General features: G+C 35.1%; 1 protein-coding gene across 35 annotated transcripts in view; it reads left to right on the forward strand.

Annotated features, from left to right (window-relative positions):
* The first annotated feature begins 7,016 nt into the window (after positions 1-7,016).
* The window catches only part of LOC18447712 (Pyridoxamine 5'-phosphate oxidase family protein), a 28,820-nt gene continuing 18,362 nt past the window's right edge, over positions 7,017-17,474 (forward strand). For 18 of the 35 annotated variants that reach the window (XR_016041627.1, XR_016041626.1, XR_016041632.1 and 15 more), the window contains exons 1-5: positions 7,017-7,142; positions 7,454-7,503; positions 7,657-7,714; positions 7,863-7,895; positions 9,588-9,683. Coding sequence is in view for 18 of the 35 variants with exons in the window: in XM_020675832.2 (XP_020531491.1) it covers positions 7,038-7,142; positions 7,454-7,503; positions 7,657-7,714; positions 7,863-7,895; positions 9,588-9,683 (342 nt within the window). In the remaining 17 variants the exon portion in view is untranslated. The other 17 variants (XR_016041629.1, XR_016041628.1, XR_016041633.1 and 14 more) reach the window with 8 other exon arrangements.

Here is a 17,474-nt window from a genome sequence, read left to right on the forward strand (position 1 = left end):
AGCTTGAAGGCTTCATCCTGCTTTGCAATAAGGTGAGAGAACACCCGAGATCTCTTCGATCTCCGTTTCAGTTTTGGCTTCGAATGATTCAGAAATTGCCTCTGGTACACCTTGCCCTTGACTACCCAAGCCTTGGCCTGGTTGGAAGCCTTGGAGAAGAGCATGTGCCAAGCTTCAAGGGACCCGAAATCGTATCGATGTTGACAGTGGATAATGTCATCCATCGATGCAGAAGTTTACAAAATTTGAGGAACAAGGTCGTCGACCTCTAGGAGTATAGTGGCACAATCGGCTTGCTCGAAGGAAGCGAGCAGGATTTCTCTAAGCTCGACTCCTATAGCTAGCCTTCCGTTATGTATACTAGGATTGAGAAAAGCAGGGATTTCAACACATACCTTTGCGACGCGATTTTTAGTTGGAAATTTGAGGCATTGATGGAGTGTAGAGGCGACCACGAGGTTTTCATGCAGCCACGGTCTTCCTAACAACATGTTGAAAGAAGGTTTTATGTCCAAGACATAAAACTTTATCACTTGGACGGTAGGGCCGATCTTGAGTGTGAGAGGCAGTATGCCTTCAACTTGTCTTTTGGTTCTGTTGTATGCAGTGATAGTTAGTTGATATGGCTCAAAATCATCTGGGCTTTGGCCTATCTGCTTCACTGTTTTCATAGGGCATATGTTTAAGGATGCCCCATTATCAACAAGCACTCTTCGTATCTCATATCCTTGCATGAAGACGGCGACGTGTAGAGGTTGGATGTGAAATCAGTTGAAGCTGGCTGGGATGTCATTGTCTGTGAACACGATTGATGTTGATGCCATCAGCTGGTTGATCATTCCGCACCACTCATTCAACTGTGTATTGCTGGGGATGTGTGTCTTGACAAAGACCTTCTCTATCTGAGGTCTATGTGCTGGTGAATTGGTGAGTAGCTCCAAGATGGAGATATGAGCCTGGGTCTTCTCGAGATGAGCTGGTAGATCGTAGGTGGTTGCAGATCCTTGAATGTACTTGTTCAGCTTGTGATCTACAACCCCTGCTGGTTGTTTGGTTTTTGAGGTATTTCTCATTCTTTCATCGAGGGTGTTGGCCATTAATTGAATGGGTTTAAAGACTTTGCCTCTTCAGGTTAAGGAGTCGACCTCGTCAGCCTGAAGCTCGATAGGGTCAGCCCTAGCAAGAGTAATGAGAGACTTTGGGCTGTTGGCCCCTTGTTTGGAAGATGACGCCTTTTCATTGGTCCTAACCATATCAATCTCTAGTGTGTCATCTTCATCATATCGGTCCCATTTGGGAAGGTTATCGAGGTTTGGAGATGAAGGGATTCCTTTTAGGAGACTCAAAAGATCTTCTTCGGGTGCTTGAAAGTGATGATCACAAGCCAATATGAATTGGCTGGGATCCTCTTCTTTGTCTCCACACTCAATCATGTGAATGACAACGTTCTCTTTTGAGTTGCCTTGAGCTCCCGGCTTTTGGGTCATTGTGACCATATTTTTAGGGAGAGGCTTTATGAAGATACGTATCTTTTGATTAGGCTCTTCGACATGTTGATTTCTAGGTGCGACAGTGATGCCCCCCTATTAATTAACCCTTGAATCACTTGTTTCAAATATATGCAGTTTTGAGTATCATGAGCATGGTTTTGATGCCATTTGCACCACCTACTCTTATTCGTGACTTGAAATGGTGGTTCAGATGGTGGCGGGAGATAAACCATATTCTTAGCCAAGAGTAATTCCAACACTTTTTCTAATGGGTCTTTGAGAGGGGAGAAATTATCCTCTCGCATTTGGTTATTATTTTGAGCGTTGGCTCTAGGCTGACCCCTTCAGTTTTGATTCTGATTGTTGCGTTGAGCAGCTGAACCTTAGGTCGATCCGTTAACGATGATATCATTGACTTGACCAGAATCATTCCCCTTGTTTTTGTTCTTATTTTTGGGACCTGTTATTGGCTTGTTGTCGGGCTAAGTATTTCATGTCGCACCACCCGCTCGATCATGGAGTCGAAAGAGTGGGGGATAAGACTTTGGCTGAAGAAGGCACTGTACTCAGGAGCAGCATTCTCTAAGACTATGGAGATCTTGGCTGGGTCTGTAAGTGGACATTCTATGACCCGCATTGCCGTCTTGCGGAATCGACCGATGAAATCCTTGAAGGATTCTTCGGGGTTTTGTTTAGTTATATTGAGTTCGCCCAGGGAGAGAGGTCTTGGTGTCGACCCGCGATAATGCAAGACGAATAGGTTGAACATTTCGTCTAGGGTGATGTGTGGTCGAGTGGACATTGTTCTTCGATGTCAGTTAAGAGCCTCACGGTCAATGTTTGTGAAAAGATGACCTTCAGTTGGTTAGGCCTATCTTGCAAAGCTCAAACGGAGAGGAGGTACACATTGATGTGAGTATCTAGATCGCTCTTCCCATTGAACTTGTTTCTAAATTCTGGGATGACAAATCCCAGGGGAAGGTCTTCCATGCCTCTAAGGGTCTCATGAACATAGGCTTTTGAGGGTAGAATTTCATGCATGCCCAATCTTACAAGCATATCCTGCATTGCTTTTAAGGTGCCTTCTTGTTAAGTATTTGGCATGGCAGTAGGCCCACTGGTTGTTGGGTTCCCAAGCGTAAACTGATAAGTTGAAACTTGGGGTATATGTTGGCCTGCATGGGCATAAGATTGATGAGCTGTAGTCACCGGGGCGGTTTGATACATTGGTGCCTGAGGGGTGTTCTGACCCATAGGTGTCGCCATCGGTTGCGGAAATTGCATGGGTTGTTGGACCGGATGAACAAAAGGGACCAATTGAAGAATCAGCTGACTCAGTTGTGCTAAGGGTTGACCTATACCACTAACTTGGTTTGGGATCGACCTGTAAGCTGAGGCATGAACAGTGTAACCTAGGTCAATTAGACTTTTGAGGGCAGCTTGGATGCCTATCTCACTCAAGGGTCGGTTTGAGTCGACACCTCTGCTTCGTACAGTGTTCAAGACATCAAGAGCTGTACTATGGTGGCTCGAGGTTGGGTTAGATCTTCTAGACCTAGGTAGGTCTTGGTTTTGAGATCGCTGCACCTGCGAGTTATCATGGTTTGAGTTACGGGAACTGGCTTTAGATGTTGCATGAATTCCTTCCCTCACTCGACTTCTACTTTGGTTGCCTAAAATCCCCTGTAGGACGACGCCTGGTCGGACTCCCTAACTATACAAGGTTTGTTGGGCGGAGCTGGCTTTTCGGGCCACACAGATATCAGGATTAGGAGTAGATGCTTGGGACTCTGCTTTTAATTGAAGACTTGAGCGTTGGATAATCGATTGTCCTGAGGTCTGTCGATAACTGCAGGGGATTGCAACATACTGGTCCCTAGGTTTGGGCAGGTTAGACTTAGAGTCGGTCGTGGAGCAGTCATCATGGTCGCCTTGAGTGACTGACATGGTGATTGCTTTTGGCTCGGTTCTAAAATCTAAACTTAGGTGAGATCTAAACTCGACAACTTAGGGCAAACCTAGCCTGACACCAGGGGCAAAAACCTTAGCTAAGACCTAGGCTAAGACTAAAATGGAACCTATACTTATTAGACTCAATGGATTTTGGTTAACATCCTGAACTAGGGTAAGCCTAGTCTAACTCTAGAGGCAACTCTTAAACTTAGACTTATGCTAGAACCTAGACTAGATGGTGCACGAATCTCGGCTTGAACCAAGAGTGGGTCTAGGTTTGGAGGGGTAAGCAACCCTAATGTATATATATATTTTTTATCTTTTTAATTTTGATGAAACACAATTAAACTAAGCATGGTGAAAGAAGGAAAAATATGATTTCAATCAAAATTAACAAACTAAAAGCAGAAACAGAACAGATCTATCTGAAACAAAAAATATATATATTTTTTTATATTTTTAGAAATTTTATTTTAGGTAAAAAATTGGTCAACAGGGAGCCAAAAGTCCTTGGAATGGTCATATGGGGTGGTCCCATAATTTTTCTGGGACAAGGGTCGCCCAGGCGACACTAGTGGTGTTGCCCTTGTAGGGTGGGCGACACGACTGGTGTCGCCCAAACAATTATTTTTTTATATTTTTATATTGTTAATCTTGATAAAATAAGACTACTTTAAACTAGGAAGAAGCAGAAAATAAAAATATTTATGATGAACTAAATTAGCATAAAGTAAAACAAAAAAGCTTAGATTGAACTGGAAATTTTTTTTTTTGTATTTTTAAAAATTTTATTTTGATCTGAATTTTTTTGCGCAGTCAGAAAAGAGTCCCTAGAATAGATCCACAAAGTTCTAAAGGTTTCTGAGACCTTTGAATTTGGGCAACACTGGGAGTTTTGCCTAGAAAAAGCAAGGATTCTGGTCACAGCCAACTTTTGGGACCTTTTGTGATTGAAAATAGTGAAAAAAAGTGAATAAAATTGTATTTTGAAGCTTGGATCAAGCTCGAAATAGCCCCACGGTGGGCGCCAAATTGTTTACGACGAAAATCTGACAGATCTTTCGATAAAGATCTCTCGAATTTTAACACATTAAACTAATTAAAAAGATGTAAATAAAGTGGTAGAGAAAGTGAGACAGATCGAATTCAGATTTTAGGCCAGATTTGTCCGGAAACAAGTAGATCTACTCTTAGATCTATGGTAGAGCTAGCATGATCCAGAGCATTAAAATACGATTTTGAAGACAAGTTAATAGATCAAAAATAAATAAAAGAAGCAAAACAATAAAAAAGAAGAAAGAGAGAGGAATAAATGATACCAAACCGGGCTGGATGCCCCGAGATTCCCGAGCCTTCGAGGGCCTGCCCATATCAGAACAGGTCCTCTTTGCCTCTCTAATTCGGATATTGACCAACAGATCTCTGGTGTAAAGGGTTAGATCTAGGGTTATTGTGCCATAATTCTTGTTTTGATCTAGGGTTTTTATACCCTAGGTCTAGGTTTTCTCAGTCTTGGGGGTTAGGACTTCAGGAGGCTAGGGTTTCTATTTTCTTTAAGATTTTCAATCTAAATATTTTTCTAAAGTTGTCGGTCTTTCTCGGGGTTTGAAGGAGAATTTCCTTAGTTTTCTAAGGGTTTTATGATATTCAGAGGTTGAATATGAATTCTGAGATTTTCTCTAATTTTTTAAAATTTTGGGGATTTTTCCTAAACTTTTAAGAATTTTCTAAGGGTTTTTCCTATTTTTTTGTATTTTTGGGTAATTTTTCTAATTTCGAGAAGTTCTGAGGCTTTTTTGGTCTCTTCTCTTTTTTTTGGATTAGGGAGAGTGGGTATCTATAAGATTCAATTGGTAATTTTTCTTAAATTATTTGGAGGTTTTTCTAAATCTTTTGAATTTATCTTGAAGTTTTAGCCTTATCTAATTAAAAAAAACACGTTTACTGCATCATCAGATGTGTTGACTGCATCATCAACCCATGTCTAGGCCTGTCCGGCCCATTATAGCCTGGCCTGTGGCTCGACAGTAGGGTCTCCTAGGAATTAAATTGTCATTTGTTATATCTTTATCCGTAGGTCCGATTCAGATGATTCTTGGACCGTTGGAAAGCTATTGGGCTCTACTTCAAATTGAGATAGGATTTGGGTAGTTTTGGGGTAATTAAATTGGATATATTAGGATAATGTGGTCATAAGGGTTAAAAAAACCATAGAATTTGCCAAATTTAAAATGGGGTATCTACAAACTTATTAAAAACTTTTTTCATATATAAAATCATCTTCGTCATCATCATAACCTTTTCCTAAGTAATTGGGGTCGGCAACATGAATCCTGGTCCATCGTTCTGTTAGTTTAAGGCCATACCCTCAGTGAGGCGATAAGTCCCTATATCTTTTTGGGCCTACCATTTACACTTTTCAATCCTTCAATTTGAAGTAGCTCGTACCTCCTAATAGGTGTTACACTGGGTCGACATCACATATGGCCAGCCTACCTAAGTCTATTCTCTTTCATGTTATCAACTATTGGTGCCACATCTAAACTTTCCCGAATGGATTCATGTCGGATTCTATAACTTCTTGTTTTGCCACTCATCCATCTCAACATCCTCATATCTACTACACTCATTTTATGAGGATATTATTTTTTGTCCGTCCAACATTTCGTCCCATAAAGCAAAGTTGGTATCACAGTTGTCCTATAAAACTTTGCCCTTCAGCTTCACAGGTATGCAACGGTCACATAAAATTCCAGTTCAACATCTCCATTTTACCCACCCAGCTCTAATTCTATGTGCGACATCTTCCTCAATTTCTTTATTTCCCTATAGTTGTTTAATATATTTATAGATAAAATATTAAAGAAAAAGTTTATATAAGGGTGGAACCTTACAGTGTAGAAGTAAGGTGCACCTTAAAATCTAGTAAAAAATAGGGTTCAGTTGGACAACTTATCAATTGATCATCTTGATGTCAAGATGTACGATATAGACAAAAAAGATAGTCCATCTCATAAAAAGTTATCTGGAACGTCCTTTTTTTATTATTTTTAATGTGTTTATAGGTATGCTCAATCATCATTATTTTTAGAATTTCAAATTGAAAAAAGTTTATATAAAGTTGCAACTTTAAAATGTAGAATCAAAGATGCATATAAAAAAGCCATCGGAAAATATTGTTTTAATGTTTTAAAACCCTCTAATGTATGAATATTAAAAAAAATAAAATTGATTCCCAAAAATAGTGCATCTTATAATATATTATTTAGACACTCCATTTTCAACATTTTAATATGTTTGTAGCTCTACTTGATTTTAATCAATTTTAGGATTTAAAATTTTATAATCAAATATGAAAATAGATTTTCAGATAATTTTAAAAAAAATTTACACTAAAATTACATTCTAAAATTGAGAGGTAATTGGATTGTTTAAAGTTGCGACCTTATAAAAACCCACACCCATAGCATGAGGTGGGCACCTTATACAAATCTCATCCAGTATTGTAAGATGATGAATCGGAGGGCTTTCCAACGCTAAATAAAACACTTTCTTATGTAGCATTTTTTCCTTGTGATTTTTGATGCTAATGGAATGGGTTCCTTATCGGTGCCATGGAAGCAACTCCTCTTGACTGCACTCGAAACCAACGCTCACCTCAAATACTCTTCCTTTTTCCAGCTCGTAATCTCTCTCTCTGTATATCTCTATTTGTTTATCTCAGTCTCACTTTTTTAATTTTTGGGTTTCCGGTTTATATGTTACTTGTTCTCTATCTTAATTTTTGGATTTGGGTTTTCCTATTTTTTTCCTTTTTTGTGATTTTTGTTCTCTCTACCTCGATTTTTGGATGTTGGGTTGATTTTTTATTGTCCTCTCTCTTAAATTTTTGGGTTTATTTGTTCTTCTTCCTCTCATTTTTGGACTTTAGTTTTACTGGTGATCTCTCTCTATCTCAATTCTTAGTTTTTGGGTTTATTTGTTATATTATGTTTAATGGGAAATTGCAGGCTACAGTCCGCCCAAATGGTAAACCTGCTAATCGCACTGTAGTTTTCAGGTGCCCAAATTTCTATTTTCTTCGCATTTTCGTATACAATTTTATTGCATTTGTATTGTGTCTCTAATTTTTTTGGTTTCATCATTGTCTTCGTATTTATTTATTTATTCGATCGTTGGTTATCTTGTTGGTTATCTTGTTAATTATTTGTAGAGGATTTCAAGAAGGCTCAGATAAAATCCAAATCAACACTGATTCTCGAAGCCACAAGGTAATTTATTATTTCTAATTACAAATAATGTGATTTCTATTCTTCTGTTTAGGAGTTTTTTTTTCCCCCTCCCCTTAGGTATAACGATTTAGTTATCTATTATTCTTTTGAATTGAAATTGGGGTTCTTTATGTGGTATTTTACACAGATTGAAGATATCAAACACTGTCCTTTTGGTGAGGTAATTGGTTTCTGAGGTGTAAAATTGTTTTATCTTTTTAGTTTATAACAAAAAATATTATAAAATGGACATGGAAATATGAGCACCCATGTTGAGAAATCTTTTGATACTTCACATTTTCAGGAAATTTTATCTTTCCTGCTTCCAGTTTTGAACATTCATAAACAATCGCATTGGCACATAGAAAGTACTCCACAGTTTCTAATATCTTTGGGGTGGAAAATAAGGTGGAGATTATGGACTTCATTACCTCATTTTTTCTCTCTCTAGACTCATTATCTCTGTGACTATTCTCTTAGCACTCAGTTTTTGGATTTGTATTTCTTGCATTTCTCACTCTTTAGTCTGTTTGAACTTTCAAGGCATCTAACACTATCGATACACTTTAGTAGCAATTTCATGAGTTGAACACATGTTTTTCTCTATCTCTGTGACTATTCTCTTAGCACTCAGTTTTTTGGATTTGTATTTCTTGCATTTCTCACTCTTTAGTCTGTTTGAACTTTCAAGGCATGCAACACTATCGATACACTTTAGTAGCAATCTCATGAGTCGAACACATGTTTTTCTCTATGGATTCTAACTCTTAGTTTTTAGACTAGGAGAAACATGGAGTCTGGCCAATATGTTGTTTCTAAGCTGTAAAACGTGAATTGATTAACTGGGTATCTCATAAAAATTTAGAAAGTGCGCATAGATAAGGTGGGGGTGCACGTGAGTTTTAGTAGGATTGGTGATATGGTTGATTTTAATATTGGGCAAAGGGATTTAGGTTTCTTATGTTGATGGATTTGAGAGATTTACCTAGATATTTATAAGAGATTTAGATAGAGATGATTTACAGGGAAGATAAAGATGGACAAATATGGTGTGTAATTTTTAAGAGAGCTAATATTTTCATGAGAGAGAAAATAGGGAGAGAGATCTAGAGAGATGATATTTTCATGAGAGGGAAAATAGGAAGAGAGATTGTGCGTGAGAGGGAAAATAGGGAGGGAGAAGAAAAACGTGGGAGAGAGAATTTATTTTATTTGGGGTTTTTTTAGTTATTTATTTTATTTGAAGTGTATTTAAAGGTAAGAGGCAGATCAAAGAATGAGAGTTGAATAAAGTGGGTCTTGTGATAAGATCTTTTTGGGAATCAAAGAATGAGAGTTGATTTAAGTGGGTCTTGTGATAAGATCTTTTTGGGATGGATTCCTTGTAGACTTTGTTTTTGGGTGGATTCCTTGTAGACTTTGTTTTTGGGTGGATTCCTTGCAGAACTTGTTTTTGGGGTATTTTCTCTCAATGATTTTCTTTATTTTATTTTTATTATTCCAGTTTTATTTTCTGGTCTTGTGATAAGATCTTTTTGGGAATGTGATAAGATCTTTTTGGGATGGATTCCTCGTAGACTTTGTTTTTGGGTGGATTCCTTGTAGACTTTGTTTTTGGGTGGATTCCTTGTAGAACTTGTTTTTGGGGTATATTCTCTCAATGATTTTCTTCATTTTATTTTTATTGTTCCAATTTTATTTTCTCCCTGCATCAGTATCCTCATAAGGTTTGTGATGGGGAAATTGCCAAATTTGATCTCTGCTCTTTTTTTACACTAGACCCATGCATATCAAATACTTTAGGCTCCTGGCATAAAGATAAAGGTCTATATCATTCAAAGGAGTTCACTTTCAGTTTACTTGGAGCTTGTAGATTTGCTGGTATTTTACTGATTCTTGGGAGCAGTTTCGAATCGAGGGAAGAATTGATATTATTGATGGCTTGAACTCTGAGCTAGAAAAGCTTCAAGTAATAGTCCCTCAACTTCTTGCTTGATGTTTATAATATATGCAATCTTTCGTTTTCTTTTTTGTTGAGGATATGGTTGTTTTGCTGTGGTTAGGGGGATTGATACTTGTTTTTTATTTTTGAGGCATGGATTGATACTTGTTGTAGTGCTTTATAACATAAACTTGGTGTGAGGAAGTCTAACTTTGAAAAATAAAGCAATCTTGTGTGACTGGAAAAAACTATATCGAGACTACATCAGAAACAATGTTAAAAAATGCGGATTTAGGTGATTAGGCATTTGGGTGCCTGACCGCCTAGGCCTCTCCCTTGAGACAGGGTGCCCTCAGCAAAATTGAACCCCCCAAACAAAAAAAACAGGGGAGTCTTTGGGAGTTGTTAGGGTAATTTTAGAGCCCCAAACTCCTCGTGAAATAGGCGAAAATGTAATAGTACAATCCAATAACAGATTTACGGATACAAGCCTCAAAGAGATTGTAACTTGTAAGACACTAAAATGCTTGATATCCCAAATATCATTGTAGGAAACTAGAAGTCTAGCCTAGAAACGATACACAAAGTCAATAAGGCAAAATCAAAAAGTAAATAGATCACATCATCAACCAAACATGTAAATATATCATAAAGAAAAAAAAGGTAAAAGAAAAAACACATGATTCGCAACATAATATGTTGTAGTAAAATAAAATCAAAACCCTCTTTCGAATATGATAATACTTTAAAAATATCAAAGTCAAATCGATGTCGGTGCAAACTTCGTCTATTGGGTCCCCAAAAGTCCTCAAAATCAACTACTAGAAATGAATATGCCATAAACCATGCTATGTTATTTTTACCAGTTAACATATGCCCTTCAGGCATCTTATTTTGTGGACTGCAGAATTTTTTTGTCATGTTAACTGGTAAGAATGGAACCCATAACATCACATTGTGGCCCTGCTGTGCTGACCACCCAAGCCAAGGGTCTTCCTGTGAGCTATGCTGTTGGTGGGAAGTCTTGAAGTTCCTACTAAGCATTTTGACTAGTTGATAGCATTGAGGGTATTTCTAACTTTCTCTCATTGATGTAATGACATATTTTTAGTGTCTTTACGTGCACTTACATGATGCATGAACTTTCTTGTTTTTATCTACCATTAATTCCTGAGGTTAAAGAGGTATGCGTCAAATTGCATTCTATGAGTATGGAGAAGCAAAGATGTGCGCATCAAAACAAAGATGAGACAGAGAAGAGAGAAAAGGAAACAATAAAAGGGGAAGGTGTGCATAGCTATGTTAGTAAAAATGGAGGCTCTAATATGAGAGACTTAGAGCCCACCCCTTTGTAACTTACCATAATGATTTCAAAAGAGGCCCCCTCCCTCTTGATTTTAATTTAAATTTAAAAGGTGTATTCTAACAAATTTTTTGGGATTATCGGATTTATCTCATTGCCCTATTCAACTATTTAAATTTGAACAAATATGCGATGGTTATGTACATCTTAAACATGGTAACGATTTTTGACACCAAGGTTTTCGTGCCACCTAGCAATACATGCCTTCAAAGATGAGAAGGCTGGGCATGTCACAAAAGTATTTGCAAGTACCACCTAATTGTGTGGTCTTTGAAGTTAAATTTTTTTTCCTTTTTAATATGGGTATTAGTTGTTTCAGATTGGTTATAATTTCAGATTTTTACAATAGTTGATCCTTGACAAAATTTAGTTTCTTCTTAATTAAAAGTGAAGTGGAGCTGCAACCCCAAGGAGACCCAACTTTGGTTGCAATTGGCATCCTCGTTTTGCAGTGATTCTTGAAAGCGGCCTTTTACCTTATTCAAATAAGAATTTAAAAAACCTGCGGGCGACCGAACTGGAAATCCATCAGTTCCCAATCGACCTGGTGAACCGGTCGACTTGAATCGGCATGGCCTGTTCTACCACACTCAGATGGAAACTTTTGTTTTGAAAAATATAAAAAAAATAAAAATCACAATAAGTTGATTTGTGAAAAAAACTGACAAATAGGTCACATATTTTGGTGAAATTATCAAAGAAGTGTGAATAACGGGAGTCTAGTTCATATCTGAGTCTAGTTTAATATATAATTAAGTCTTAAAATATTATCAAATAATTAGAAAATATATGTTTAAAGTTAAAACTTTAACTAGATATATTAAACATTATATCTATTATATCTGATATAGAAGATGAAATTATCAAAGAAGTGTGAATAGGTAGTCGAGTTTAATATATATAGTTATGTCTTAAAATATTATCAGATAATTAGAAAATATATGTTTAAAGTTATAACTTTAACTATATATATTAAACATTATATCTGATATAGAAAATATTAGATATATAGATTAAACTTTCTATATTTTCTGCTAATATAGAAAATATTTTGTGTGTGTATATATATATATATATATATATATATATTTTATTGGTTAGTAATTGAAGATTTTCTTGTTCATTTTGAACGAGTAGACTCTGCTCTACTGTTTTAATGGCATATCCAATTTTTAGATTAAAGTTTCATTTTTTATATACGTATGTTATTGGTACCTTGGGTATGTTCCAGTTTTGAATCTGTTGTTCAACATTTTCTATAACTACTTCTTCTTTATTTTTTACCCTTAAGAGTATTTTTAGAAGATGATAGTGTTTTATTAGATAAGGTTTTAATAAAATTCTCCATTTATCGGTACGGATAATGACTCTAGTCAACCTCTTACGTCTTGAACAACCTGAACGGCTCTCCTTGGCCGAAATGGTCTTATCGACTGGGCGGCAATGAGTGTTAACTCTCGGACTACCGTATAAATGATTAATTTTATTATAATCTTATCTCATAAATACTATAATCAGCTAAACATAGTCTAACAATAAAATTTTAAGAATTTCTAATGGCTCTGATACCAAAGTGAACCAAGATCTAAAACTTTTCTTAATTTCTTAAAATTCTTAATTTCTAATTTTATCTTAATATCATAGAGAACATAGTGCTATAATTTAACAATGATCTAAACAGAGACAAGTAGTATAAAAAGGCAAAGAGAATGATAATAAAAGCAATAACAGAGACAAGTAGTATAAAAGGGCAAAGAGAATGATAATAAAAGCAATAACAGAGATATCTACTACTATCCAAGTAGTATATGTATTATTTAATACTTTAGTGCTAAATATTAATTTAAACTGCATGACAATAATATAAACAATTTTATTGAAACAGATAGTATAGATACAAATTTAAACAAAGTATTGTAAACAGTACAGCAAACAGATACAAAATACTGACGGTGCAGAAACTTGAAAAGTGTTGCCATTCGTCCGGACAGAACGATGGTAATTTATGTATATTACAGTCACACATAGAAAATAAAGACTAACGGAAAGATCTTACTTGTGAAAGGCTTGCCTGGAAGATTTGTAGGGATCGGGTAGATAGGCTAGAGAGCACTGAAGCTTTAGAGAGAGAGAGAACAGGCAAAGCTCTTCAGAGCAAAGAGAGAGAGAGGGTGAGAATTCCGATGATTCAAATGAAGGAGAGGAGAAGTATTTATAGGCAGGATTGAGTGATCAAGTAAGTCGAGCTGGCGTTCTGAAGATTGGACGTAAAGCAGAGATAGGATAGAAAGGAATCTTATTGGTGGAGTTGTGAGCTGTCATCACACTCGTAGAGGTAAGCTGGCAAGTTGGATATGACAGAAAGGGTATGGTGAGCTGACATTGCACTCACAGAGGTCAGCTGGCGAAGTGGATAAGAAATAAGGGAATCTTTAAAGTCAGATGTGACTTCAAGATAAAGACATGACACGACTTGACGCGAATAAAAGAAAAAGTAAAAGTTACTTTTGTACATGACACAACTTAAAGAAAAAGTAAAATATCTTCTGTCGGCCATATAGTACGGAAGGCATCTTTTGTCGTACGGCGGATGCCATCTGGCGACTTCTTTTTTGTCCTTTTATAGATTTGTCTGGATGTTCAATTGTAAAATCGAAAGAAGATAAAATTGCTTGCCAACGAGCAAAGATTTGTTTCGACACAAGATTTTGAACATCCTTTTGCAAAATATCTCGGGCTGATTTACAATCAGTTCTAATAAGAAATGAAGTATTAATAATATTACTTTGAAATTTATTTACACAATGAACAATAGCTAAAATTTCTGTTTTAATTGTGGAATAGTTTTGTTATGTAGAATTCCATGCTTTAGATGTATAGCGTACTAATTGTTCTTTATTTTCTAGTTTTTGTTTAAGGATTCCTCCTAAACCAAGTTCGAAGGCATCGCATTCAATAATTTTAGAAGCATTAGGGTCTGATAAGTCTAAACAAGGTAATTCTTTTGATTAGCTTTTAAGAATTCAAATAGCATTAGTATGCTGATCCGTCCATTTTGGAGGATTCTTTTTTAAGCGATCATATAATGGTTTAGCAATGATAGCAAAATCTTTTATAAAATCAGAAATATAATTTAGGCGTCTTAGAAATCGTTGCAATTCAACTTTATTAAGAATAATATCAGGAAATTTGGTGGAAAATTCAATGGCTCGATCAATGGGAATAGTCGTCCCTTGGAATATATTATGACCTAAAAATCTGATTTTAGTTTGGCAGAGATTCATTTTCTTTGCAAAAACTACAAGTCCTGCATTTTTTACAGTATTGAGAAAAATATTTAGATGTTTAAAGTGTTGATGAATATCAGTTGAAAAAATTACAACATCATCAATATAAACTAGCATATATGTCATATAAGGGTTAAAAACTTCATTCATAATTTTTTGGAATTCAGATGGTGCATTCTTTAGACCGAATGGCATTACATTCCATTCGTATTGACCAAATGGAACATTGAAGGCTGTTTTATAGCGATCTTTTTCATTTATTTATATTTGCCAGTAACCTGATTTACGATCAAATTTTGAAAAATTGCAAGCATTTACTAACCTATCTAATAAATCTTTTTTATTAGGGATAGGATATCTGATCCATTTGAGGACTTTATTTAATGGTTTATAATGAATAACAAATCTTGGAACTCCTCGTTCCTTTTCAGCATTATTTTCTGCATAAAAGGCGGCACAACTCCATGGAGTTGAGCTTTGCCTAATTAATCCTTTTTGTAAAAGAGACTTTATTTTTATATGACAGATTTCTAATATTTTTGAATTCATCTGAATTGGACGTGCTTTTGTTGGTATTTTATTTTCAGAAAATCCTTCTTCATTTGGAAGAGACACTACATGTTTTTGTCTATTCCAAAAGGCATTCGGCAGATCACTACATATTTCTTTTTCAAATTGTTGTTTTAGATTTTCTATTTTTGATTTTATTTCAGGAAGTAATAGTTGGTTCTCAACTGCTTTATATTTTATCTCAGCTTTGAGCTGATATAAAAAATTCTCTTTATTTTGTATATTTTGTTTTATATTAGTTATTTCTTTTATATTTGGTTTATCAATAAATTTGAATTTCGGTTTTATTCTAATCTTAAATGTCCAACTCTTTCTCACTATAAATGGTATAAAGATGTTTTCTTCTTTCTTCTCCTTATTCGTGAAGATAGTAGTGCCGATCATTAGAAAGAAAAATTTATTTCTGGTCTTCCCTATCTCTTTGCTGAAAAAGTCCGCAATCGACTTAAGACCAAAAATGGGGGGATCATACCATATCCACTCTGTACTCTCGGCGAATTATCAGCCGAAATATGTGCAGAAGGCTTAGCCCTTTGTACTGACTTAATTAATACCCTCATCTACACAATAACCTTACACTTTGTTGGAAGTACTGCCTTACTAGAAGCTAGACCTCCTTTCTAATATTAAATGTCCAACTCTTTCTCACTATAAATGGTATAAAGATGTTTTCTTCTCTCGTCTCCTTATTCGTGAAGATAGTAGTGCCGATCATTGGAAAGACAAATGTATTTCTTGTCTCTCTTATCTCTTTGCTGAAAAAGTCCGCAATCGACTTAAGACCAAAAATGGGGGGATCATACCATATCCACTCTATACTCTCGGCGAATTATCAGCCGAAATATGTGTAGAAGGCTTAGCCCTTTGTACTGACTTAAAACTCAAAAGACAATTAGATAAACAAAAGATGACTGGTCATAAAGAACTTGGTGATTTTTGTGAACAATTCGCATATAATCTTAAATCTTTCTCAAAATAAACCCCATAAACGAATAAAACCAGAAAAGAGACACAAATCCTACAAAAAAGGATATAAGAAAAATAAATACAAAAGATATGAACAAAATCCTAAAGAAAATTCTAAATATAAAAGGTATAAAAGAAAAATACCTGGATGCTATAAATGTTGAAAATTAGAACACTATAAAAATAATTGTAATGTAAAAAAGAAGATAGAAGCTCTAATATTAGATGAAAATGTACGAAATCAACTATATGAAATTATTCAATTATATGATAAAGATAATGATATTAGTATAACTTCTTCCTCATATTCAGAAACTTCAGATGAAGAATCAAACATAGGAATAATAAAAGATAAAGATTTATTAAATGAGACATCTTCAGAAAACGACCAATGTGCCTGTCATACTCTCTGCAGCACGATCTAAAACAACAATTTGAAAAAGAAATATGTAGTGATTTGCTGAATGCCTTTTGGAATAGACAAAAACATATAGTGTCTCTTCCATATGAAGAAGGATTTTCTGAAAATAAAATACCAACAAAAGCACGTCCAGTTTAGATGAATTCAAAAATATTAGAAATCTGTCATACAAAAATAAAGTCTATTTTACAAATAGGATTAATTAGGCCAAGCTCATCTCCATGGAGTTGTGCCGCCTTTTATGTAGAAAATAATGCTGAAAAGGAATGAGGAGTTCCAAGATTAGTTATTAATTATAAACCATTAAATAAAGTCCTCAAATGGAGCAGATATCCTATCCCTAATAAAAAAGATTTATTAGATAGGTTAGTAAATGCTTGCATTTTTTCAAAATTTGATCTTAAATAAGGTTACTGGCAAATACAAATAAATGAAAAAGATCGCTATAAAACAACCTTCAATGTTCCATTTGGTCAATACGAATGGAATGTAATGCCATTCGGTCTAAAGAATGCACCATCTGAATTTCAAAAAATTATGAATGAAGTTTTTAACCCTCATATGACATATAAGCTAGTTTATATTGATGATGTTCTTATTTTTTCAACTGATATTCATCAACACTTTAAACATCTAAATATTTTTCTCAATACTGTAAAATATAATGCTTTCCTAATTATGCTATATCATTACATGACCCTAATTTACTTAAAGTACTAACTTTAAATATTAAAACTCAAGGATTTGATATGTTACACGGATCACAAAATATAGCTATCATTTATCGAATATATTATAAAGTAATGACCACTTTAAGTCCAAATGTTATACAAATAGACACAAAAGGACAAACTACTTTCTTTCAAACAAATACTGAAAGATCAAATGTTATTATTCTTAAAACAATACAATGGTCACAAATACAACTTCCACAAGAATGGAAAATTCAGACTTCAAATCCTGCAATTAAAACTCGCCAAAATAAAATTCCGAATTAAATAATTGAAAATATGGATGGAGAAGTAGAAATATTATTCAATAAAAGAATTCCTTCTTTAAAAATAAAAGACGATAATTATCTTCCTTGTCCAGAAATTCTGCCAATTTCTTATCATCTAGAAGATCTGTATCTAGTATATCCAGACCTGACATTGCATCATCTTCAGAACTTGAAATACAAGGATTAATTAGAACTCAGGATAATATACACA

The sequence above is a fragment of the Amborella trichopoda genome, chromosome 9 (assembly GCF_054954075.1).
Source record: "Amborella trichopoda isolate Santa Cruz 75 chromosome 9, AtrichopodaSantaCruz75HAP2 v2.0, whole genome shotgun sequence".
Taxonomy (NCBI): Eukaryota; Viridiplantae; Streptophyta; class Magnoliopsida; order Amborellales; family Amborellaceae; genus Amborella; species Amborella trichopoda.